This window comes from Mustela erminea, chromosome 12 (assembly GCF_009829155.1).
Source record: "Mustela erminea isolate mMusErm1 chromosome 12, mMusErm1.Pri, whole genome shotgun sequence".
Taxonomy (NCBI): Eukaryota; Metazoa; Chordata; class Mammalia; order Carnivora; family Mustelidae; genus Mustela; species Mustela erminea.
In genome coordinates, this window is record NC_045625.1 from 4709757 (window position 1) to 4734156 (window position 24400).

Sequence of the window (24400 nt, forward strand, 5' to 3'; positions counted from 1 at the left end):
TGCAGCTGGGGTGGTTGGGGGCAGACCCGGCATTCACTGCTGGGACTCAAACCCAAGCGCTTGATCTCTCACTTCCCCACGACTGGAGCATTCCTCTTTCCTACCAAAGTGCAGCATAAGCCTCTCCTCCTTATCCAAAAGATAAGGGTCACTCAGAAGTGGCAAAAGCAAACAAAAACCACGACAAAGCATAAAATGGCTCACACAACTGAGCCTGGCTGGCTCAGTTGGTAAAGCACGCAACTCTTGATATTGGGGTCAGATGCTTACTTAAAAATTAAAAAAATAAACCATAACAAATCAGATGCTTTCTCCTCTGACATGCCCAATTCTAGGGGGAAGTAGGGAGAGGGCAAAGGGCAGGCAGATGTCCTGCACACCCTGATATCACCCACCAGGGGCAAGGATGGGCACTAACGTTCACCCATTTGGAATATTAACCCTTGTCTATAGGTTTTAATCCCTTCTCTCCCCCACCGTGCTTTAAAACATTTCGGCCAAGTCACTCCCGATTTCCACATAAGATGTCCCTAAAAACCCTTCCGTCTCTCTCCTCAAATGACAACAGAAAATCGAGGGACACACAGCCTGAGAAAGCATGTTCAGCTTTAGGGCTTTTTCTTTTTCTTTTTTTTTTTTAAATTTTTTTATTTAAATAAGGAGAATTCTTTCATATGGAAAGAGCTAGTACAATCACATATTTGAAAGGAGAAACAACAGGTAGTGATCCGGAGGGAAGGGCAAAGGGTGAGTGTGCCACCATGGCCTGCTGAATCCATGATTCCATTTCCCATCCAAGGCAAAAGCTTACCAAAAAATATATAAACAAGCTGCACAACACACCTTTAGCCATCGTCTGCCCTTTCAAATATCTGGTCTACATGAAAAGACAAAGAGGAAAGGCCAAACTAAAAGCAAAAGGGAACAAAAACAAAACCACCCTCAAGAACAAAAACCCAAACCCTTTTTACTATGCAAGGCATGAGGTCAACAGCTTAGAGTACAGAATCCCCTTTAAACAATGGAAGAAAGTCACCCACACAGAGCCTTCATAGAAATTTCCACTCTAAAGCTTCATAACATGCTGAAGACAGGGTCCTAGGGACACTGCCACCCAGCCAGGGTGGGGAAATGGTTAACGGCATGGTCAGATGCGCCTGGAAGACCACTAGCCAAGTATGCACTGGTGGTCCTGACAGAGGGCATGGCTAGGGGACAGTGCCTGGCCCCAACACTGAAACACCCTGTCCCAGGTGATCTCTTGGGTCCATCTCACATTTTCAAGCAGGAAGAGCTCGTTTTCTGGAAGTCTGCATTTCCCATTCAGCACAGAACATGACACAGCACACACTGGTGTCCTTGGTCGTCAAAGGCCATTTCCCACAGACCTAACCCAGGCTTGCTCTGCAAGCAGTGAAACGGGACAAATACAGACTGGAGAGGCAACATGCAGCTACTTGGTGGAAAGGAACTGAACAGCTGGGAGGGAGGGGCTGTACCAGTCTACCACACACTGCCTCAGTGGGCCATTTCTGACCATGGATGTGCACCCACGTGCACATCCTCAGCCTCCTTGGCTCTGAGTGTCAGTCACAAACCTCATCACCCATCCAGAGGGCAGATCCAGAAGACAGGAGGGCAAGGGCAGAGCTGGGGGGACCCGAGGTCAGTATTTCACAGGATTCCCCAATATCCCCAGAGGTGGCTGGAACGGCCACAGCTTTGGAATTCAACCGATTTCTGAATGTCTAAGTCATCCTCTGGTTTCCCTCATAAGGAACCCAGAGCTAGGAGTGTATGAATTCCAAGTCTGAAAATAGTAATGGTGTGGATTAAAACGGGGGAAGCAATAGTAAAGAAAACGAGACCAAATATAACTGGCAGAGAAGTTTCTGACGGCGGGTGTGTGTGGGGGGGGTAATGCCTCTTGGACACTTGACCCCACACTCCAGGACTTCCCCCACTGAGTAGTTGACACTGCAGGGACACTATTGCGGGGGTCACTGGTTGCCAAGCAATGAGTTGCACCATCAATGGCCAGGGCCAAGCTGCCAGCATCAGGAGGCAGCAAAGGTGCAGTGAGGGGTCTCTGACTGCCCCCTGCCCCCATCTCAGAAGCCCCAGAAAGGAAAGTGCTGGTCTTCACCTGTTCCCACCGACGGCCCCGTAGCATCCTGGCAGAAGCCTCTGCATGGGTATGCGCTGAGGACGGGGTTCTGAAACCAAAGTAAGACCCTAAGCCCTATTACCTTGAGCTTGGTTCTAAAACCAAATGAAAAGAAGAGATATTGCACCTTAAAACCTATCTGCACTAAACACCGCATTTAATCAGACCGAGGAAGGGACTGGGGTGGGGTGGGGAGGTCAGGCAGGCCTCAGCCCTGCCCTCTGCCCCAAGCCCAATTTAGAATCTGTATCTTAGTGGGAAAGAGACCGCAGCTCCGGCACACGGAGGTGGTGAACGCACTGACCTTCACATGCAATTTCCTGGCCTTTCCTGCACGGAATAACTCAGACATTATATATAAATAGAGCAGTGAAACATTTACTTTTTTTCACCTAGACCTACAACATCAATACATATAAATAAATTCTAGTGTTTTCTGTTTTTATGGGGGAGGGGAGGAGAGAAAATACCAGGGTAGAGGAAAGGGCTGGCGAACAGGTGACCTTTCGTTTTTATTTTTTTCTCAAACAGGAAGCACTGTCTTGCTGAGGGCAGGTCCGCCTGAAGGGTACACCTTGTGTTTCCAACAGCATCCAGGGCTGCTCTGCCGGAATGCAAAGTGAGAAAACCTTTTCCTTCCTTCTGACATACAACACGCACCGCTACAAGGTGTGCGGGCCTGGCCGTGTTTCTGAGTGTGCGCGCAGCAGGGAATGTGTGTGGCTCCCACAGGGGCAGCCGGACAGGGGAGGCAGGTGGCAGCAGAGGGGAGCGGTGGCAGGGCGGCCGGTCACAGGGACAGCGGTCACACACTGGCAGGGAAGAGAAAGCAGATGAGCACACGGGACAGGCGAGAGCGGGCAACTCGTCAAGCGAGCAGCCTTCGGAGAAGGGACCCCAGAATCAAGATTCAGGCATGGAGGTGGCCAGCTGGCGGAAGCCCGGTCTGAGGGCAGAGGCGGGAAGGGCGACACAAAGCTGTCAGGAAGCGCGAGAGCGTCTTTCAAGAACGGCGGCCCTGTCCGGAGGACCCTCGCGTCAACCCAGCACTCTCGCTGGCGGGACGCACCCCGAGTCCTTAAAGCAGCAAAGGGCCCCAAGGCGCTGCTCCCTACCGGGCTGTAGGCTGGACACAGCGCTCAGGGCCATGGGGCGTCACACAGCAGCAGTGACCCGAGCCTGGACTCTGAGGGCCTCATCGCCGCTCACCTCCTGCTCGTCCTGAGCCAGGTCCTCCTCCCTGTCGTGGAGGAACGTGGCTGGCCAGTTAGTTACCCTGAAGAGCATGTATAAAACTTGGTATTTCCTTTCCCCTCTCCTTGGAATGACAAAATCGGGGATGATTTCCTTCTAGGTCTTATTTTAAAAAAGAAAGAACAAAAACCCAGCATGAGATGGCTCATACAAACATCCTGCTGGCAGCGGCCCTCCACGCTTTTTCCTCGAGGCTTCCCCCTGCTGCGGTGGAGCAAGAGTCAGACCCGCAGCCCACCCTCCCCTCGGAGCCCGCCCCGGCTGTCCGGCAGGACGGCTGCCCACGGCCCGGCTCAGGCCACTGTGCCCCCAGCACCCGGGTGTGCAGGTGGGAGCCGGGCCAAGGAGGAAAAAGCTCGCGCAGCAGCCTTGCGGGCCACAGACCCCAGCAGGTGGCCGGCCGCGCGGCCCTGTCCCCTGGCCCTGTCCCCTCGTGAGGGAGCCTCGTGGCTTCCAGGGGCCAGCTGTGGGAAAGGTGGTGGGACAGGAGGACCCAGACAAGAAAAGAGACAGGCTCAGGAGGAGAGGAGGAGGGCGTGTTATGGAAGGCTTCCAGGAAGGGCGTGAGGGTCCGATGACAGCCCCGGGAAACACCAGTGACTATGCATCTCCGGGATTTACCTCAGCTGCCCCGTGCTCGCATGTCCACTGGCTTTAGAAGAGTCCGGGACAGAAACCGCGTGTCACGATTACGCCAAAAATGCAACCGGCTTCACTGGGCTGCCCCGAAGCTCCAGCGACCGACCATCAGGCCAGGGGCCGGACCCCCCCCCCCCCCCCCAAAAATACTAACCCGCCCCTCTCCCTCGCTGCCCCGAACATGGAGCTGCCCGCCGGCGTGCCCCCCACGGTTTCTGCGGGCACCGGTACCGGTTAACCCGCTGAGGAGTGCGGGGGGCGGGGGCACGTCTGCCCGAAAGTCCTGTGTTAAGGAATCCCAGGCACCGCGCGGCAGCAGCCCCGGAGAGGGGGGTGCGCGGTACTGGGCCGGAGGAGGGCGAAAGGGCGGCGAGTGTAGAGAAGTCCCGCTACGCACACGCACACGCAGCTTCTGTTTGTTTTCTTTTCCTTTCTCCTTTGTAAAAACTTAGCTGCTTTTTAAAACAAAAAGCCTCGCACTAAAATGGCCCTGCTGCCAAACCACTACGCCTGGGGCCGGGGGTGCGGGGGGGGGGGGGGGGGCAGGGAGGGAGGGGGAGGGACGGGGTCATCTGTACTGCACAAAGGCTCGAGTCACTCCACGGTCACTGTGGACAGGAGGCGGGGACGACACGGGGACGGGGTCGTTTGCTTGCTTGTTTGCTTCGTAGTAAAGCGAGCAGGTCAATGCCACACATCCACAGGGGCAAGCTGGCTGGACACAGAGCTTTCAGGAGTGGAGAGGGGAAGGGAGGTCTCTCAGTCTGGGCCAGGTGGTTGGACGGTGGATCCGGCGAGGTGTCCGGGATGTCTGTGAGTCTGGCTGTGTCCAGGCCGAGCGGCGGCCCTGTCCTCGAGGTGGCGGCGAGGCGTGGCCAAGCACCTTCAGGCCTTGCTCTCCTCCACTTTGACCGGCCGAGGCTTGATTGCTCCGGTTCGCTTCATCTGGGAGGCGGCTGAGGGGGCCTCCTGCAGTTTCACGCTTCCCAGGCTGGGTTTTTCGTCCACTCGTTGTTTGGCCTTTGGACAGATGAACGGGGACAAAGACAGTTACCCTTACGCAGAAACATATGTCTGGATACATAACTCCCACTGGCCCCTGCCTGCTTCTGAGTCACAGAAAAAAGCTACCCTAAGAAGCCCATTCCTTTGGTGGAAGGACCAGACTTGGAAGGACACGGGCGGACACTGCTCTCTCCCCTCCCAACAGTGCTGAAGGCAATGATTCAGGGAGGCAAGAAGGTGCCGGGTCCTCTGGGAACCATTCTGCAATGGCCATGGGCCTGTGCATTAGGCACACATCCAAGGCTGACTTGGAAGGACCTTCTCAACTCAGTGCATCCTGTGCCCCGAGGGTAAAAAGCCCTTGAGCAGATCCAAGTGCACCGCACGAGTTGAACTCCCGAATGCCTGCAGAGGGGCACGGGGCCACCACGTGGACTTGGTCCTCCCTGGTCTTCAACACCCTGCCCCCAACTCCTGCTCTCCGGAAACGTCTCCCCTGAACCCTCGTTTGGCCTGGAGATTCCCATCAGGATCCCATGAACCTGCAGCTCTGTGGCCAGCCTCGACTCTGCCCCCCACCAGGGTGTGACCTCTGCAAGAAAGCTTTAGCAGCTCAGTCCAGGCAATTCAAGGAACGACCCTCCAGGGAACCAAGTCAGGAGGAGTGAAATGAGCGATCAAACTTCCGCCTCCATCAGCCAGGAATGCGGTTTTATTAAAAAGCCACGCCTGACGGGTGTGAGCTCAGGACCCCATCGCATTTTAGAGCAGCGGCTGAGAACAGTGCCTGAAGGCAAAGACACCAAGAAACCCCTTTTGTTACAAAATGGGAAAGCCTCATTCCACTGGTACTCCCACCCAGCCAAGACACAGACGAGACACAGCACTTACTAGAGCTAACACACGCACGCACGCACACACGCGCGGCTTCTAGAGCTGACCCACACACCTAACCGAGTCCCCGCGCCTTCACAACCCAAATTACTACGGAGGGAGGTCCACCTTCTGGCGCCACCTCCTCAGAGGAATCCGCATCCTCCCTTCTCTGCAGGACAAGGAAGGATCCAGACGCCCATCAAGAGGAGAAATGCCTTCGCCAGGAGGGACTCGGGCTGCCGGCTCCCGGCGCCACGCTCTAAGTGCTAGGGCTCGTCTCTCTTTTTAAGAGGAGCACTCAAATGGTTGGACAGTCCCTTCTCTTTTGGCGCTTGGAGACGGGCCTAAGTGTCCAGGGCTGGAGGGTCTGCAAAGCCATCTTCTACCTGTTGAACGTAGTGTCCCTGCACAGAGCCCATGTTAACTGCTGATCCAGAGGGCTTCCCACTGGGGCTAGCAGAGCTAGGCCTGAAAAAACCAAAGGCAGGGGGTGAGAACACACGCGTCGCCAGAGAAACCGAGTCAAGCCTAGCATGTGGCACGGCCCTAGCTCAGGCAGCGCCCTCTCAGACGGAGGAAAGCCAAGACCTCAGCCAGCCAGAGGGCAGAGGGTGCCAGAGCAGCTCGCAGAGACGCACCCGAGGGTGCGGGGGCTGAGGGCATGGGGGCCGAGGCCCCAGCTGCGGGCAGCACTGACCGGACAGGTAGATGGCCACTGACTGTCTCTCAGGGTCTGGACCAACAGTATTCTGTGACCCAAATGGTCTCTGAAGCTGATTTCAGAATGGGGCCAAGTTTATTCCTACTTTTCACTCTTTTAGGCAGTGTGCATGTGTATGTGTCTATGTGTGGGGGTGGGAGTGGGGGTGGGGGTGCGGTGAGTGGAAAGAGAAACCAAAAGCAACAAAAATCTTTTGGAACATCTTTCTGAATGTGTTCCGTTGACCGGACAACCTGTTCTCCTGGATGCTGACTAGGGCTCAGAGTCCCGACAAGTGCTGTGCACAACAGAGTTCATCAGGACCCTTGACAGCGGGGGAGCTCAGACCCTGTGCCGAGGACCATGAGCCCTAGGTGTCTGACCAGGGAACCCTTCTTGGGCAGGGCATGCCTCAGAAGCCCCGTTTCCAGAAAACGTGGAAAACACCAGTCTATAAAACACCAATTTTCCCTACCCCGCTACAGCACCGACAAAACAAAGGCCATTTGGGAGCACTTCTACCTTCTACATGTTCTCCAAAGGGCCCGATGCTGTTCTCCTATGCTAAGCAGACACGGGCGGGTCTTGCTCTGTGAGCCTGGGTTTGCCTCTGGGACCCCACGCTGCTCAGTGCCACCCACAGCGGCCGGGGGAGGGCAGCATCTGCTTATCCACGGAGCTGCCTTCCTCACTCGAGATTATACTCATCGTTCTGTGCTGCTGTCTGTCCGTGGTTTTCCTAAATTCTGTTGTTTTGGTTTATGTCAAAAAGATGGAACACAAAACAAACCAATAAACAGAAATAAATGAAGCCAAGAGGGTGACGTAAGAACAGAAAAGACGATGGAATGAGGCAAAGGTCCCACAGGCGCCTTTCTCTGGAGACGCACGTGGAGCGTGGGATGAGCGGACCGACGGGGGGGCGGGGACGCGGCCTCGAGTCTCCAAGAGCAAAGCGGCACCGCGTCTGCGGCAGGAAGACGAGATGGTGCTCTCATCTGCGTTAGTGCTCCCCAACTGGAGGGCAGCTGTGCACCAACAGACGGGCCTCGGGGCGCCCTGGCGCCCTGGCGCCCTGCTGCTAACCTCCCACGGAGCGCTGCAAGCCCCGCACGTCTGTTCCGCCCGCTCACAAGCAGGAGGACGCGCCGGGCATCTCCCGCGTACAACAGAGCCCCCGGCCGAGCGTGCTGCCTCCCTCTCTCGGCACACTCCTCCTCAGGGCCCAACAGCTCAGCAGAACCAGGGGTTCTTTGACTTTCTAGCATGATCAGTAAGTCAACACCAGGCTCACCCAAAGCCACCCCCAGCTGAAGGCCCGGGGCAGTGACTGGAGGCAGAGACCGAGATCGAGGACGCAGAGAGAAGGGGCCAGTCCGCGCCGTGAGAGGCACGGCTGGCCCTGCAAGGCCAGCAGCCACAGGCCCTGGTGGGGCCAGGGGGCCAGTGCAGGGAACATGCAGCCCCGGGAGAGGAAAGTCTCCCACCTTCCAGGGAGCACACTTTCCCAGCCAGTGAATCCTTTGGAAAACCTCGTGAGAAAGCTGAGAATAGTCAGGCCAGGTTTTACACTATTAAAACGTCAGACGTTCCTTTTTCTACCTTTCCAGAAAGCTCTCCCAAACCAGAGCATTTTATCATGATGACTAAAAGCAAAACCACTCCGCCAGTTCACGACTTCCCCGTGGCTGCCTAAAACATGCGTGTGTCCCAGTACTGAACTTCAAGGTGACACGGGGCCTCAAAGGGGAACCAGCCTCAACGCCCTTCCACAGCTCTCCCTGGGCGCCTAGGACTCTACTGAACCACTCAGTCCCGTCCAGACCAAGGACTCCAGGACGCAGCATCCGACCCCCAGGGCATTTCTTTACCTGTAAGTCTGCGGTGACGCCACGGAGCCTCCGGAAGGAACATTCTGTTTACTGTCGGCAAAGTGGAAGCCCTTCATCTCCATCTGAGAGGACTAAAGGCATCAAGAAGGAATGAGCAATTGTTTGAGGGCCCCAGAGATGCCCGGCCCTCACCCGTGCACAGCCGATGAGAATTCCCGGGGGGAGAGAGGGATTGTCTAAAGGAATCCGTACTCCCCACCACCCCCCAGTCTGGGTTCAAGAGGCTTCTTCTTAGAACCAAGAACTGTCCCGTTTTTGTTCTCTTACAGTAGGGTAGCAAGAAAGGACTGTGCACCACCAGAATGCCCATCAGCAGAGCCTGGAGCCCAGTCCTAGACAAGGTCGGTGGGGACGTCTGGGACCAGTCTCTGATACGCCCCAGCGCAAGTCCCCTGGCGCGTCAACTCCACACATCTTTCTGCTCTGGGTCTTGGCTCGTGTCCCTTGCTTACAAGGAACCAAGGGGGCCCCGCCATGGGGTTCTTAGAGGACTTTACCATGAGCAGGAAACCAGTGGTCTGGTGAGGCCAAGAGCTCGCACCCCAACCTCTGGCATTTCCTGCCCAGAGTGCTTCCTGACTAGCAACGATTCTCCCCAGGACAGAGTGGGATGGAGTCCGCCTTACCTCTCTGCTGGTGTTAAGGACCGAAGGCTGGGAGCCGGGTGGAAGGATTCTTCGGGGGGCCCCGACAGAGAGGCTCTGCCCCTGCGGCAGCTGGATGGACTGCGGCAGAATCAGGGGCTGCTGCCCAGAGCCGTACCGTGGCAGGGGGAGCTGGGAGCCCGGCAGCGGCATCGTCAGCTGCTAGAGAACAGGGATAATTAAGACGAAAAATGGATGTTGGGGAGGAAGCCACAAACTGTTTACATGTGACCCTGAGAGCAAACACGCGTTACACATCAGGTTCTCATTTCCACAGAATTAAAGCACAGCCTGTGCACGGTAAGACAGGTTCGGGATTTCTGCTAGGGCACAGCCTTGGAGGCAAGTGTGACCGCTGAAACCAGGCAGGTGGAGAAGACAAGCTTAGGACCGTGCCTGCCGGAGACTGCCATAACGACTGCCACGCTGGGAGGTGTTCCTGGGGGGCCATGGGATGTGAGAGGCTCCTCTCCGGGACCGCACAGGGCCACGTGCACCCCAGACTTTCCTGCTTCCAACCAGCAAAGGCTTACCGAGTGCACGTTATGTGCATCAGGGGCAAGCACGAGGACACGGTCAGACTCGGGGCACAGCGAGGACAGGGCCACAATGGATGCGGACCCAGCGTGGGGACTGTAGGCCTCAAACCCCTGTGCCTAGGGGCAGGAGGGCTCTTAGCAAAGAATGGCCGAGAAACCCCTGAAAGCAAATGTATTTGGCATCCCGGCTGCTATGCTGAGAAGAGATACTGTATGGACGTGTATCTATGTACCCCTTTGGAAGGCACAAAAAGGCAAAACCCCTTTAACTGTTTTGCCTCTAAAGGTGATGGAAAACTCAGCTGGGTTCTGGGGTTCAGGGTTCCTGGAACTGGAGACTCTTGGAGGCTTCTGAAGGCTATTATGACAGCAGAAGGTGTATGGGGCAGGGGTGGGGGGCGCGGTGACAACAAGCTCTGTGAGACTCCTTGTCAGGTCCAGCACCGCGTGGCGACAGGGAGGGAGCCTGGAGACTCTGGACTGGGGCAGGGAGGCCACTCGCCGTCTCTCAGTCACTTTCCTCTTCATCCCCTGCGTTGAGTCCACGGTGGGGATCAGAAGGATCTATTGGAACTGCATCACGGAGACGGTGGCCGCCAGAGTCTCTAGAGCCCCGCTCCTCCTTGCACACGACAGGCTGCAGGACGAACAGGGGGCTGGCGCCACGCTGCTGGAGCTCCAGCTAAGGGTGGTGTGGCTACACTTGTGTTTCACGGGCCCCCTGGCTGCTGTGTTGAGAACAAACGTTTGGGCCCAAGAAATGGCTGGATTCTGGTAATTTCCAAAGATAGAGCCAAGAGCACCTGAAGGATCAGAGAGGGCATGAGGGCAAGCAGCGGCCTACATGGACAAGACAGCCATAACGACTGGGCGAAAATCAGGCTTTGGATTTGATGCCTTCGCTATTATGTCTGAGACGCCGTAGGACGCCAGAGCAGAAGGGACAGGCAGACCGCAGGCTGGAAAACATACACCCGGTGGGACTGGGAAGACCCATGTTGCTGGGACTTAGAGCCACGGGGCAGAACAGAGACTGGAGGGCAGAGCCCAGGGTGCACAGGGAACCCGCAGAGCACAGAGGTGAGGAAGAGGGTTCCAGAAGGAACGCTGCCTGAGAACACGGTTCCAGTGCCGGGGGTGGGGGGTTGAGAGGAAAAAAACCACCATCAGGAGCTGCCGGTGTCCTAAGAAAAAGTTTTACAGGGTTTTGTCTCTTTAACGAGGGGATAAGGGGAATAATAGGGTCAGCTGCGCGTCAACAGGAGGCTCTTCCTCCAGAGGCCCCACAGCGCCTGAGGGAAGGAGCAGGAGCCTGGCTGAAGGGCCTCGCCCAGGCACCGCCAGGCAACCCCCTACGCCCCCCACCCCCCGGGGCCAGGAGACCCAGCGGGGGGCACTCTGTACAAGATCTCGTTTTGTCCCTGCTTGTATTTCTCCAGTGACACAGGAAGCCAGATGCCACATGGTGACAGGCGGAAGGCGGGAGGAGAAGTCTGAAACCCGCAGTGGGGGCAGGGGACTGACAGGCCAGGTGCAGGGACAGGGGCGCTCCCGAAGGTGGCTGTCGGTGCGTGGCTGTGCGTAGCCCAAGCAGGTCTGGTTTTTTCCGCGGGCGCAGACGGCTGTGCAGACACAGGACCGGACTTGACCCAGATGACAACACCGGAGGAGGACTGAGGGCAAAAGCGATGGCCCCGCTCTGCTAAGCTGGGGAGGGAAGGACGTGAACCCACTGGGGCACGTGGTCAACAGGTGGCCAGAGCCTGGCTCACCGGACGGGGAGAGCTAGAGGAGCAGAGCTGGAGACTGGCAGGACCCTTGAGCCTGAGAGGACAAGAGAGGGACAGCTTCCGGCACTGAGCAGCCCAGACGGACCGTGAGCACAGCGGAGCACGGCTGGCAGGGGGACTGTGGAACAGAGACCAGGCAATCACCTATGCAGACATCAAAACCACGAGCGGCCAGATGAGGAGCTGTGGGGGAGACTCAAAGCCGCTCCGTACTGCTGATGGTCACGGGACAGGAAGACGAGAAACCGAACACTGGATTCATCATGTGGACCCACAGCCCCCCGGAGGCTAGTGGAGCAGTGCACAGTACAGGCTCCAGAGCTGGGGTTTTGGGGAGGAGGAGGGTGGAGAGAGACCGTGGGAGCAGCAGCACTCTGGGGGAAAGAGAGACCGGACCGTTCCCATCAGCCAGAGAACCTGTCCCCAGTTCTAGCGGCCCAGGGACCAGTCAGTCACAAGGGTCACAAGCAGCAGACCACACCTTAAGAGGCAGACAAAAAGGAAAAACAGTCATGAAAGAAAGTGGCCTAGCGTTCTGAGCAGGAGGGACTGAATGCCTAACCTGTGGGAGCTGGGAGTCCAACAACTGGGAGGCGCCCAGGCCAGCAGCCTGGCCCAGCTGGCCCTCGTACACCAGAGCTTGGTTTCCACTCATGGGCTGGTAGGGGGAGCCGGACTGGGGCTTCACCATCTCTAAGGGCTGCATGCCTGGGAACGCCGAGTACGGAGGCTTCAAGGCTGTGCCTCCAGAGAGAATCATGGTGCTGGGCGGTGACAGGCTGGGATGCATGTACACCTGAGATCTGCAAAACCAGACACGTGGTTGGTCAGAGGCGGGAGCACGCCAGCGGACCTCAAGTAAGTGAACACATCACGCTCCCCACACCCTGTATGCTGAGACCCAGACCGCTGGCCTCACTGCTCCCCACATCCCGAATTTCTGACTTAGGAGATCTGGGACAGAGTCTGAGGACCTGCATTTGTAACAGGCTCCTAGACGGGGATGTGCTGGTCTAGAAACCACAGTTTGAGCGTCTATACTAAAATATATATCCAGGCTGTATAAGGCACGGGAAAACCTGGATGACGCCAAAGGCCGGGACTTCGGACACATGGGAAGAGCAGACCCAGGGTGGCGGCCGGCGGGAGGACAGGGAGAGGCTGGGAAGGGGCAGGATGACGTGGGGAAAAAAACCAAAGCCCGGGGAGGACCATCAAGCCCGTGCAGCTTCTGCAGCAGTTAGGAAGGACTCCAAAGTGACTGCGATCCCCCCATCCACCCCAAAAGCAGAGAGGCGCGGATCAGCTGCACAACGAAGGGGACGAGCCCACGGGCGTAGGGGATGAGCCCACGACGAGGCCGCGGGCGCAGACCTCCCAGGCTGCATCTCACCTGAAGGGCTGCAAGGAGCTGAAGATCTCCTGAGCCTGGGAGGCGGGCAGCCCGCCCCTCAGTCCCAGCTGGGCTGGAGCCTGCAGAGACGTGTGAAGGGAGAGCGGGATCTGCGGGGCAGCGGCAGCCTGCGGACGGGAAGCCGGGCAGTAACCGTGGGGCCCTCTGGGCTGCTGCTCCGGTCCCCCCGCCGCGGCCCACCCCCGCACCACGCGGCAGCAGGAACACTGCCCCGAATGCACACTGGGCTGTGTTCCTCCGGTGCTCTCCCTGCTCTTGGGAAAAAGCAAACGTGTCGTAATCCCAAATGCTGGTATGTTCCTACGGTGGATTCTGGACAACAGCGAGAACGAATCCTAGCTACAGGTACTGACAGCCGTGCGTTTTGGAACCAACGGTGAGCGGGACACGCACACGAAGAGTGCGTGCAGTACGATCTGGTCACGCGAAGATCAACATCTTATAAATCTAAACAGCGTGATATTTTTAAATGTTTTATCAAGAGGTTGGGATGGGCCAAGTCCTCTTTCCTCGGTCCCCAAATCTGCTTCTGCCCAAGGGAGCCACCATCCTGGCACCGAGGTCCAGAGGGTGCTGGACCGTAAGAAGGCTCCACAGATTCAGGAGGGGGATTCCAGAACTCCGCCCCTTGCGGCACAGAAAATACGCCCATCCTGCATGAAAACAAATGCCTGCACATTTCTAAAACTACCTCTTTCTAACGAATCCATGCCTGGGACTCTAGGCCTTTCTTCTCTTCATCAGAAGGATACCTGATACCAAAGGACACCAAAGAGAATTCCATTCAGCGAATTCCCCAGCTAGGACACGGGAAGAAGCCTGCAAGAGGGAAGCGGGGGGTCTGGAGTGCAGACCTCCACTCCTCTCCCCGTCTCTCCGGTGTCCGTTCACTGACCATTTCCTGGCTGCTAGGACGGACAGGGAGCTGGGCGTTACATGGGAGGGACGAGGACGTAAGACAATGCACAGGTCAACGCAGGAGGTCACTGCTCCCCCGTCCCCCACGGAGCCACCTGGCTGGCCGCCCTCACCTGCTGGTAACTCTGCTGCTGAGGTATGGTCTGGGGAACCAGCCGGGGCTGACTTGCGAACATGTGGCCGTCCAGGTAGAGAGGCGGCAGGTGACTGCCTGCGAACAGAAGCCCAGAGGAGACAGAACTGAGTCAAGCCTCACCGTTCCCGAATGTTCACGTGTGCCCGCCTTCCCAGGAAGGTGGCGGGAGGGAGTGTGTGCAGAACCTGCTCAGCCCCGTGCCGCTGGCCCCGTGCTCCAGCAGCCCCACTCGGACTCACCTGCTGGGGAACACGGGCAGGTGGCGGCATCAGGGCGCAGGGCGGCAACGGGCTCCATCCCACCCTCGCCCCCAACCGCTGGCCTGCACTGTCAGGAATGGCCCCACTGCAGCAGAGATGGCCCGGGTCTCAGACCCTGGCTCTTCTCTCCCCCCGCACCAAGCCCACAGAGGAGGGTCAGAAATGGTCTATAGGAACAGCATCACTGGAACTCGGGCAGCTGGGCCCTCAAAACCCCGCCCTGGCCCTCTGAACGCCAGCACTGTGGGGAAGCAGACTCCCACTCATTGAGGGCTTGACTGACATGAAGCACTTTCCAGCTATGACCTCGTCTCATCGGCTAACCCGCGGACAGCCAGTCTTCTCTCACAGACAAAGGGGCTGCAGTGCAGGGGGCTGAGCCCCTCACCAGCAGCTTCCCCGAGGAGGGGAGCAGGGAAGCGGGACAGGCAAGTTATCTGCAGTGCCTGGGAAGCTATGACCTCCTGACTGCACACCAGCTCCTACTTCTGCACACTCCTTAACGCAAGCAATCCAAGCTTCTCTTGAGAATGGGGGACGACCGCCCGAGCTGGTTCAGGCAGGGATGGGTATGTGTGTATGTCGGGCGGGCATACCTGGAAGAGAAGCTGAAGGCGCGACAGAGGCCACAGGCATGGGCGGCATGGAAACCCCACCGAAGGAGCTGTAGCTGACCCCATTGGAGGCTCCCACAGACGATGGGGGTTGGATGCCTGAGCCCGTCCCACTGGGAGAGCTCTGCTCCGGCAAACTGGGAGAGTTTTCCCAAGCCTTGCGTGCAGACTCCATCTGAAAAGCAAAGCGAGCGGAAGCGTTACCACCAGGAAGGCGGTGTCTGGCACAGACGGAGGACGTGGGACGGCGGGCGGGACTGCTTGCTCTGGCCTCTTCCCCAGCTAAGGCCCCCAGGCAGTAACCCCGTGGCTCTGTGCTGGTGTTACCTTCAGGGTGAGGTCTGCGGTGGGGAAGGACATCTGGGAGAGGCCGATGGCCCTCTGGATGTGATGGTCGCGCCGGAGGATGGGAATACTCGGGGCCAAGCCCGCCTGGAGAGGAGGAGACCATGGGGTACGACAGGCACAGAGGCAGAACGACAGCACAGCGAAATGCACCTTCATTCGGGCCTCGTGTGCTCACGACCCTGGGACAAGGCTGTGAGCAACAGAGACCACGGCTGTCTCCTCCAGATAGCTGCCTTCACGGACTCCCGCAGCAGAATCCATGGAGAGCCACGTCCACGCGCTCACCCCATGGCGCACGGAGGCACCGGAACCCAGCTTAGAGATCCCAGGTCCTGTCTTGGCCGCCCCACCCAAAAACTAAAGAGGTCCTTGTAGCATTTCTTTGGATATGTGCTCAAAAGACCTGCCCACACGTGCCCAGTGCCCGTAAACCTATTACAGGGCTTGTGAGAAACTGCTCAGAATAAAAATACCCCGGCCCCATCACACATACGTAAGCACAGAACTTGGAAGATCAGAGAACTGGGAAGTGCCAAATAAACCAAACCTTGGGAATTACATTTTCCCCTTTTAGGATCACAAAACCAGGGTATGGAACATTTACACAACCTGCCCAAGGTCGTGCAACCAGCTAGCAAATGGGGCACACCTCATACCCAGGTCAGGTGGCTGACCCCCAAACCTGGTACTGGTCCCCTCCTCTGGCTTCACGCTGCCCTCCAGCCCCCCAGGAGGCTTGCTCCCTTCGTTCCAGGCCTGCCAGCACAGAGAACAAAGGGCTTGGGGGCGAAGCACACTCACGTTACTGGCCAAGGCATCCTGAAGTTTGACGACCGGATTCCCCGCAGGACCAGAGGCAGAGCCAGGCGGCAAGCTGAAATCAGAGTCCTGGGGAGGACGAAGAGCCCACTGAAATCATTGGCCCACCTTTCAGCAGAGGCACACATCAATCAACTTGACCCACAGTCTCAGTGACTCAAAAAATCGACTGAGCAGCATTCACCAGACAGCACCCAAGAAAAGATGCCATCCCCTGCCACTCCCCCTGCCCGTGCCCACTGGGCAACCCAACGGAGACAGTGAAGATAACCCGTCCACTCAGCCTGAGAACCTGGCCAGTGCCAGAAGAATGATCTAGAAGGCAGCTCAGTAGTGCCTGCCATGTCCAGCACACTGACACGTCCCCCAGAGTACTCTTAGCTCCCACCCGCCTGCTTGTTCTCACTGACAAGCCCATCTCAGCACCCTCCTCTCTCTCCAAGCATAAAAAGAAGGATGGGGGGCAGGAAGGAAACACAGCCCGGCCTTACTTTTGGATTGACTCCAAATTCAATGGGCGGCACCGGCAACACAGAATCCACGTGAATCTCCACCCCGTTAACAGGCGGGACGACGGCCCCCTGCAGCCGGTCGGCCCCCTCCGAGCCCTTTCTGTTTTTCAGAGACCGCTCATTGCCGATGGGTCCTGGTCTGTGCTCCTTGCTCTGTCCTGACCCTTGTTCTGCATCCTTGATGGAAAACCAGGGACGCTGAGAAACACACACTGGAAGGACCCCAACCCCCAACCCCTGAGCCCCAGGAAGAGGGGAGGAAGACCAAGGGTGACAGCCCCTCCTGCCCTGGCCCAGGCCACCGTGAACGCACGTCCAGCGTACCTTCGGCTCGGACTGCTTCTGAGCCTGCTCCTTGTGGCCGTCAGCCTTGGGCTCCAGGCCAGGCCCGTTCATGTCCTCTGGTTTCAGGGTGCCGTACGGGGAGCTGCGCTGGGAGGAGGTCGCAGACGACTCCCGAGACTCAGCGCTTAGGTCAACGCCGCTGTCCCCCTGGCTGCTCTTAAAACCCTGCTGTGCGAGGGACAAAATGGGTCAGGAGTCCTGACCTCCGAACCCCAGCGTGGGACCAGGAAGCAAGACCAAGCCCGTGGCTGAGACACAGTCCCCGAGTACGCCTGTCCCGACCTCCACCCTGACCCACCGATGGTGGCCAACACCCGAAGACACGGCTGGAAGCACAAGCTACACAGGGGGTGCCAGGGACACGGCTGCCAAACTCATGCCCTTGTGACCCAGGTCAGAGAGACCTGCCGCCACCACCAGCTCGCGCGAGAGGCCCCGGCTGCCCACCCACTCGGGTTAATCACCCCCTCCCCTTCACACCGGGCCCTCACACAGATGATAAGTCAAGAAGGAAGTTGAGTGCCAAGCCGGGGCCTGTGGAAACGGCCCCGGGGCCAGGCTCCGCAGCTGCGGTGAGCACGCAGGGGGCCCAAGCAGCGAGGTGGACACTCACCTCGGCGGAGCCGGGCTCGGCGCTGCTGAAGGCAGTGGCAGCTTTTGTCCAGGAGTCGTTGGTCGGGGCCTGAACGGGAAGGGCTGCCCGAGGGAGCAAGACAGAGCGTCAGGGCATCGCAGAGGAAGCCTGAGGCCGGAGCCACGAGCCCGGGTGCCGCCGACACACACCCAGGCCGCCACCCGCCCTCCCTGCCCTGTCAGCAGCGTGCCGGAGAGACGGGACCCCCGGGAGCTTTACGCAACTTCCCAGCAAGCTCAGACTCTCATAAACGCGCTTCTCGTCCTCCATCAACAGGGTGCACCGGCAGGCCCGCCGGCAGGTCTCACCCCATCTGGGAGGATTCTGCACCGCCATCCCTGCGAAGCGTAGCTTTCTCTCACTTAAGCCAAGGATTCATTTCTACAAGCCAGCAGTCCTCACAAAGACTCAAGCCAGGATCACTCAACTCCCGCCAGCTCAAGGACCACTCCAAGAGTCCCACAGAAGCCACAGACCACAGAACCTGACACGCTGTTTTCAGATCCAGCAACCACACCCCCAGCCCGCGAGCAGCCGGGATGCGCTGGAGAGTCCTAACAGTGAAGCCCCGAGAGCAGGGGCAGGGGGAGTCCTGCCCGCTCCGAGGGATGAGCGGGCAGACATCTGCGGACGTTCAGAGTGTGATAACCAACACTCACACGTGCAACCGAATCATCGGACAGCGACAGCTTAAAGATCATTATACTTCCAATCAAGGCTTACGTTTCTACCAATGGTTTTTGTGTGTGTGTGGGGGGGGGGGGTGGGTGTGTTTTTAAGATTTGATTTATTTGAGAGAGGGAGAGACAGAGGGGGCGTGCGAGAGAGTACAAAGTGGGGGGGTGAGGGGCAGAGGGAGAAGCAGGCTCCCTGCTGGCAGGGAGCCCGGGGCATGGCCCAATCCTGAACTTTGGGATCGTGACCTAAGCCGAAGGCAAAAGCTTAATCCGCTCAGTCAGGCAGGCTCCCCTCTCCCCCAGTGGTGGTGTTCTAACATGCTGGAAGCAAGATCACATGGTCAAACTCAAAGAATACCCAGAACCCAGAACTGCGGGTGTCTGTCCTGTGGCTCTGGGGTCACGTCACTGCGCTCTGGAGACCTTGGCTACTCCGCAGAGCACACGGGAAATGGACGAGTTACCCTAAGCTCCCCTGCCAGGCACCATGTGTTCCCTTCTCTCCTTCACCTGTGTACTCTGTAAGGCTCTGCCCAGAGTAGGCATTCAAGAAAAACCTGCTTGAATGAAATGGTTTTATATTTTAAAATGAAGAGACCAGAAAAGGAACACTGAATTAGAATTTTTTTGTTTTTAAAGTTCGGGGAAATAAATTTTCCAAGAATCAGGTGCCCTCATTCTCTTGCTGAGAGAGCATCAGAAGAAACTGATAGAACCCCCCGGAGTTGGGGTCCGGGCCGGCTTGCAGCATAGACAGGCAAGCTTTGGACCCTTTCCGCCTCCCTAGCAGTCAACTGCAGCTCTTCCACAGGGGAGAAGGAAGGGTTAGGGTTAGGGTTAGCAGAGATGGGGCTCTCGTCATCCAGACCACTGGACACACGGAGGGGTGTGCTCCTGTCCCAAATTTCAGGCAGGGAGCAGCTAGTTTTGTCCAGGGGCTGCACCAGCGGGGGTGGGGTTGCGATTGCATGGGACACTGGGGCTCTGGAGAGGAGGCAGGGAACCCAGAAAGCCACATGGGCATTCAAAGCCCCAAAGCAGGATGCTCCCGAGAAGGGACCCTGGGCCCAGAGGACAGCCCTGAGCCAAGCAGTTGAGCCCAAGCGCCCAACTCTTACCCTGGCTGCTGCTCTCCCAAATCTCGGTGCCCAGGCTACTGCCGGGCACGGTCATGTCACTCTGCTCCAGGCACAAGTTGTTTTGCTTTTTAGCAAACCGGGGAGGAATACGGGAGGGAAGACCTCGCCCCTTGACGGGCATCTGAGGAGAAAAAGGATGATGTGTCCAGTCTTGACATGAAGCATAAAGAGCAACAATTTCTTCCCAGGGACAGCACCCTGGGCCCCCAACCGCCCCCACCAGAAACTGTTCCAGAGATGCTGGAATAGTCGCCTCCTGATGCCTCAACCACAGGTGAATGGCACTGCCAACTGAACTGCCCCAGAAGGGGCCGCAGAGGCCGTGTGCGCAGCGGACAGCCCTGACTGCGTCTGAGGACAGGGTCCCCGAGCCTCGTGATGCCCCAGGTGACAAATCTCATCCCACACAAGCCAGAGCAGAGGGAGGAGGGCGGGCTTGGAGTGGCTGATGGAGGCCGGCGTCCTACCGTCGTCACCAGGGACAAATCTCCCTCTTGGAGAACAGGATACTCCCACCTCCCCCCGTAGGACGATGGGGGCCACGGAAGTACTCCCCCCTCCCCTCTTCTATCTTGGGCTTCATTCAGAACTCGCGTCCTCTGGCTCTGGGTTTCTGTGTCCCGGCCCGCCAGCTCCCCGGCCCCTTCACCTGCACGGCCTGCTCCTTCCTCCTCCTCTCTTCTTCCAGCAGGCGGCGCTGCTTCTTGGTAAGGACCTCGATGAAGCCTTCACCCGCCATGGGGCCCACTTCACTCTCCTCCCCAGGGCTGGACCCGCAGTTTTCAATGATGGAATCTGAACCCAGATTTCACAAGAAGGGACGGTTGTTTCCATTCATCAGCAGAAAGCATAACCCAGCCCTACCAGCTGCTGGAATCCAAGGACGGCTCAGCGCAGGAGGCCGGCAGTAGCCGGCTCCACGCCTCCAGGACGAGCATGCTTGCAGGGTCTATGGAAAGCCCGCTGGGCTCTCTCCACCCTCCCGGCAACCCCTCGGCACCTGGTTATCCCAAACCAGAGACCTGAGGAGCACTACAGTTACGAAGACAATCTCTGGCAACAGAAACTCCCAGTTCTGCTCCCGGACAAACCCTTCAACCTCTCTGGGCCGCGGTTCCCCCTCTTTGAAACTGGGACACCGCGGGGCGGCTCCGGGCATCAGCAAGGCTGGGAGCAACGAGGGGGAGGAATCCTATCTGCTCTGCGACGGGCAGACCCCGCAGCCCCACGGAGGCCGCTGCTCTTCCCTCTGAAGTCGCGAGAGACAGACTCACTTCCGTAGCTCAGGTCAAACTGTTTCATGGTCTCTCCCTGTTCACCCGCCCTCTGAACAGCCAGCTTGGCCTCCTCTGCCTTCTCACAGGGGACGTCGGGCGCGTCAGAAGTGGCATGGGCTGGTCGCTCCAGCGCGTAGTGGCCGCTCCCACCACCGCCTCCACCAAGACCTCCAGGCAAGGCCTCGTCTGGGGACCTGTAAAGGAAGGAGGAGCTCGTCAGCTCGGGCACGGCTGAAGGCCGGGGAAGGAGGGAACGTGCACCGGCGCGCACGGACACAGCGCCCTGACCTACAGCATCCCGTCGTTCGGTCGAAGCTGCTTTCCGGCAGCCGTGCACGGTGTGCGAGGCCCCGTGGCACCCCCCCCACACACCGCTTCAACAGCTCTGCCCACTCACGGGGAGCACCACTCCTCCCCCGCCCCTTCCGGGGCCCAGCACCTCTGTTCCTTCCCCAAAGTGTGCCACACTCAGCGGGCCTGTGCAGAGGAGACAATGAAGGGCTTGCCCTGAGCAGAGCCACAGAACTTTCTGCCCTGGGCACACAAAACTGGCCAGCAAGGAGCCAGACGTGACCCTAGCTCTCGGCAGAAGTCAGAAGCAAAGCCAAGTCTTGGCATCTGGGGCCGGGACAGCGAGGCTGGGCAGACACCCGGAAGGACCAGCATTCTCAGAGGGCCCCTCCTCTGGGGCTCTGAGACAGCTCCACCCCAGGTTTCTGGCTCTGGATTCTAAGGAGGCCAGGAGGCAGGAACCAGCCTTCCTCAGCCTGAGCTGTGGCCTGTGTGTGGTCAGGAGATCAGGCGACCCAAGTGACTCCCTGCATGAGCTCTCCCCCCTTCCCAGATTCCAGGCAGTCTGTGGGCAACAAGCAGCCCCAGAGCACAGATCAACCCCCGAAACCCCCAGGTCCCATGAGAGATGCTCACAGGGCCTCGGACACCTCACTCCCTGCTGTTACGGCCTGGCTCTTTCGACAAGGAGGCGGTTAATCCCCAAAGCAGGGCCGCATTTCCTCACTGTCGAGAAGCAGACTCAGGGCCAGAAGGCCAGAGGCGCCTGAGGCCACTGGGTGACAGCAGCCGCAGGGCGGAGGGATCTGGGGGGCTGGCACCGTCCATAGGCAGCGCCTCCTCAGCAGGGTGGCCACCACACAAGTGCCACTGGGGCAGGGACTCTAAGTTCTGGTGTCCAAGCCACGACAACAATGACAACCACACACGAAAGAAGCAGACAAGCAGTGCGGGAGTGAGTGATGGAGACGCTCATACATAATGGTCTTGGCAGGCAGCCCCCCCCCCCCCCGCCCCAGGGCACAACAGAGGGACAGAGTCGGCTCCTGACACACGGCGGGACACGCATGCATGGAGTGCTGCTTAAAAAAACAGGCTTAGTAACAAAACAACAGCAACAGAAAAGAGCCCAGGGTTGGGTTTGTGTTTTACCTTTTGGCTTTCAAAGGCGTCCCACTCTGTTGGCTCTCATAACGGGGAGAAGCGTCGCCACCACCTGGCCTAACCGACTTCTCCCCAAACCCCCCCGGCTCCAGCTTTCGGCTCTGCCTGTCGGCCAGGGGCCTCTGGCTGGAGAAGCTCCTCTTGGCCAGCTCCTTCTTCTCGCCCACAGCAGCCCCGGGCAGGCTGCCATCCGCCTGGGGGTCGGGTTCAGCCCCTGGGCCCTCGCGCCGCTCCCGCCTCTCGCTGAAGTCGCTGCTCTCGGAGGCCGTCTCCCACTCCTCATTGGCGTGATCAGATGAGTTCTGGTACGAGAGCTCGGGGGACCCACTCTTATCCCCGGGGCAGAGCTTGGGCCGGCCTGGCCATGGCCCTGCCGGCAGGCGGGGCTCCTCCTCGGGCCCCCAGAGGCCCAGGGATTCTCGCTCCTGCCGGAGGCGCCGGAAGCGCGGTGGCTTGTCCTGGCGAGGGGGGCGTCTTCTCCGGAACGGCCGGTTCTCTGTGCCTTCTGGGTCGGCCGTGTGGTCGTCAGGGAAGAAGGGCCTCTTGTCCTCCAGGCGGCTGTCCTCGAAGGCCCTGGCACCAAAAGAGTCAGAATGTCTGTAGGCATCGGGGACACAGTCCCTGTCTGCGGGTCGCCGGGACCCGCACGCATCTGGGGAGCTGTACTCCTGCCAGGAGGAGCCCGGGCTCTTGCTCTGCCAGTGGGCGGCCTCTTTGGACACGAAGGTTCTACGCCCGTAGCCGCAGCTGCTCAGCCGGGGAGGGAGCGCCCGGCCAAAGGCACGAGGGCCTCGGCTCTTAGCCTCCAGGCTGCTGTGGTCCTCGGAGCACACCTTGCTGGAGCGCCAGGAGTCCCTGAAGTCCCCCTTCCTCAGGGCACTGCCCTCCCGCTCCAGGAGGGAGGCTTCATTCCCGTTCTCCGAGCCTCGCTGCCGTCGCCGCTTGGGAAGCTCTTCGTACTCGGAGCCCTCACTGTGGGTCTCGCTGGCGATTCGCCGCCGCGGCTTGGCCCTGGGGAAGTCTTCCGGCTGGCCGAGGTCCCGCAGCCCCCGGCCGCGGCCGCTCCTCGGGCCGCCGCCGTAGATGCCCCGCGCCCCGAGTACCCCCCCACTGCAGAGGCCAGGACCGCCGCCCACAGGCCGCCCTCGGAACGTGAACTCTCGGAAGCCACGGCCGCGGCCCCGGGCCTGCCCTCGACCCCCAAAGGCTTGCTCCTCGTCAATAAAGATCCAGTTGTTCCTCTTTGTCGGGGGAGTGTCGCTGGACTCCCGGGGCGGTCTGCTCTCCCAGGCCCGATCTGGCTTCTCGTCCTCTTCGCACCTGCCGGCCTCACGGCCCAAGCCAGCGCGGGCGGAGCCCTGGTCCTCCAACGGGGCGGGGGAGGAATTGGCCAGCGCAGGGTCGTTCTCTTCTTCCTCATCCTTGTCCGCGGTGCGAACCGGCCCCTTCTCCTTGGCCGTGCGGGCACCCTCCTCCCCCAGCTCCTGCTTCACCTTCTCGAGTTCCTTCTCCTTGTCCTCTACCTTGAGGGCTTTCAGCACGGGCTTCTTGATGGGCCCAGACCTCCGCGTCCTGCCAGTCTGCTCTGGGTGCTGGCCGCTGGGGCCCCGGGGCTCAGGCGTCCAGTCAGGCTGCAGGGGCGGCTGATTGTTGGGGCTCCCTTCCTTCTCCCAGGAGGAGACGTTAAATGAGGGCTCCTCCCGGGACGCCCCCTTCTCGATGCTGTTGGCTGTGTCGGTGGCCTCTGGTGGGTGGCTAACGTCCCAATTGTTATACTCTGGCTTTTTCTCGGCTGGGGCAAAGTCGGGCTCCAGCGGGGAACACCTGAGGTCTGGGGTGTGACCCCCAGGAGCACCTGCTTCCTGAACATGGTCTTGGGGTGGAAACAAAAGCTCCTGGCCTATTCTTTGAGAAGAGACACAGCTGTCAAAGTCTGCTTGGGCCTTCTTGTCAAAAGCACTCAAGAACTCCTCCCCTCTCTCCTCAAGGAGATCGCGCTGGGCGCCTACGCCCCCTGACCTTCCGGGTGAGGCAGAGTAAGAGCTTTCATTCCTGAAAAGGAACCAGAAAAATCAGTCAATGTGATTGGAGCCTGGTTCCTGGTTTCCATGCTGAACACAGAGTTTAGTTTTAAAAAGAAAAAAATTTTTTAAAAAAGAAAACGAGAAAGAAAAAAAAAAACACCAAAAAAAAAAAAAAAAAAAAAAAAACCTCCACAAGCACCAACATTTGCTCTATCTTTAAACACGTCTTAGAGCTGCTGGGCCACAGATTGCTGGGTGGCCCCTGGCGTCCAGACTGAAGAGTGTGGTGGCTGCTGGCGGACTCAGCGAACCACAGGGAGGC

At 58.7% G+C, this 24400-nt stretch overlaps 1 protein-coding gene and 1 non-coding gene across 10 annotated transcripts in view; both read right to left on the reverse strand.

Moving 5' to 3' along the window:
- Window positions 1–640: 640 nt before the first annotated feature.
- The window catches only part of PRRC2B (proline rich coiled-coil 2B), a 91788-nt gene continuing 68028 nt past the window's right edge, over window positions 641–24400 (reverse strand). For 4 of the 9 annotated variants that reach the window (XM_032307906.1, XM_032307902.1, XM_032307903.1 and 1 more), the window contains 17 exons: window positions 22043–24106; window positions 20597–20793; window positions 19972–20117; window positions 19302–19443; window positions 17486–17568; window positions 16852–17040; window positions 16507–16704; window positions 15998–16084; window positions 15176–15280; window positions 14831–15023; window positions 13952–14049; window positions 12900–13027; window positions 12069–12309; window positions 9160–9339; window positions 8513–8604; window positions 6328–6409; window positions 641–5080 (listed from right to left, as the gene is read on the reverse strand). In XM_032307906.1, coding sequence (XP_032163797.1) covers window positions 4946–5080; window positions 6328–6409; window positions 8513–8604; window positions 9160–9339; window positions 12069–12309; window positions 12900–13027; window positions 13952–14049; window positions 14831–15023; window positions 15176–15280; window positions 15998–16084; window positions 16507–16704; window positions 16852–17040; window positions 17486–17568; window positions 19302–19443; window positions 19972–20117; window positions 20597–20793; window positions 22043–24106 — 4360 coding nt within the window. In that variant the 3' untranslated portion in view covers window positions 641–4945. Of the gene's footprint in view, window positions 5081–6327; window positions 6410–8512; window positions 8605–9159; window positions 9340–12068; window positions 12310–12899; window positions 13028–13611; window positions 13673–13951; window positions 14050–14830; window positions 15024–15175; window positions 15281–15997; window positions 16085–16506; window positions 16705–16851; window positions 17041–17485; window positions 17569–19301; window positions 19444–19971; window positions 20118–20596; window positions 20794–22042; window positions 24107–24400 lie in introns of those variants that run through there. The other 5 variants (XM_032307905.1, XM_032307904.1, XM_032307907.1 and 2 more) reach the window with 5 other exon arrangements.
- On the reverse strand, window positions 10221–10303 carry LOC116571252. Its single transcript, XR_004277810.1, has one exon. It is a non-coding gene; the product is annotated as a small nucleolar RNA SNORD62 (small nucleolar RNA).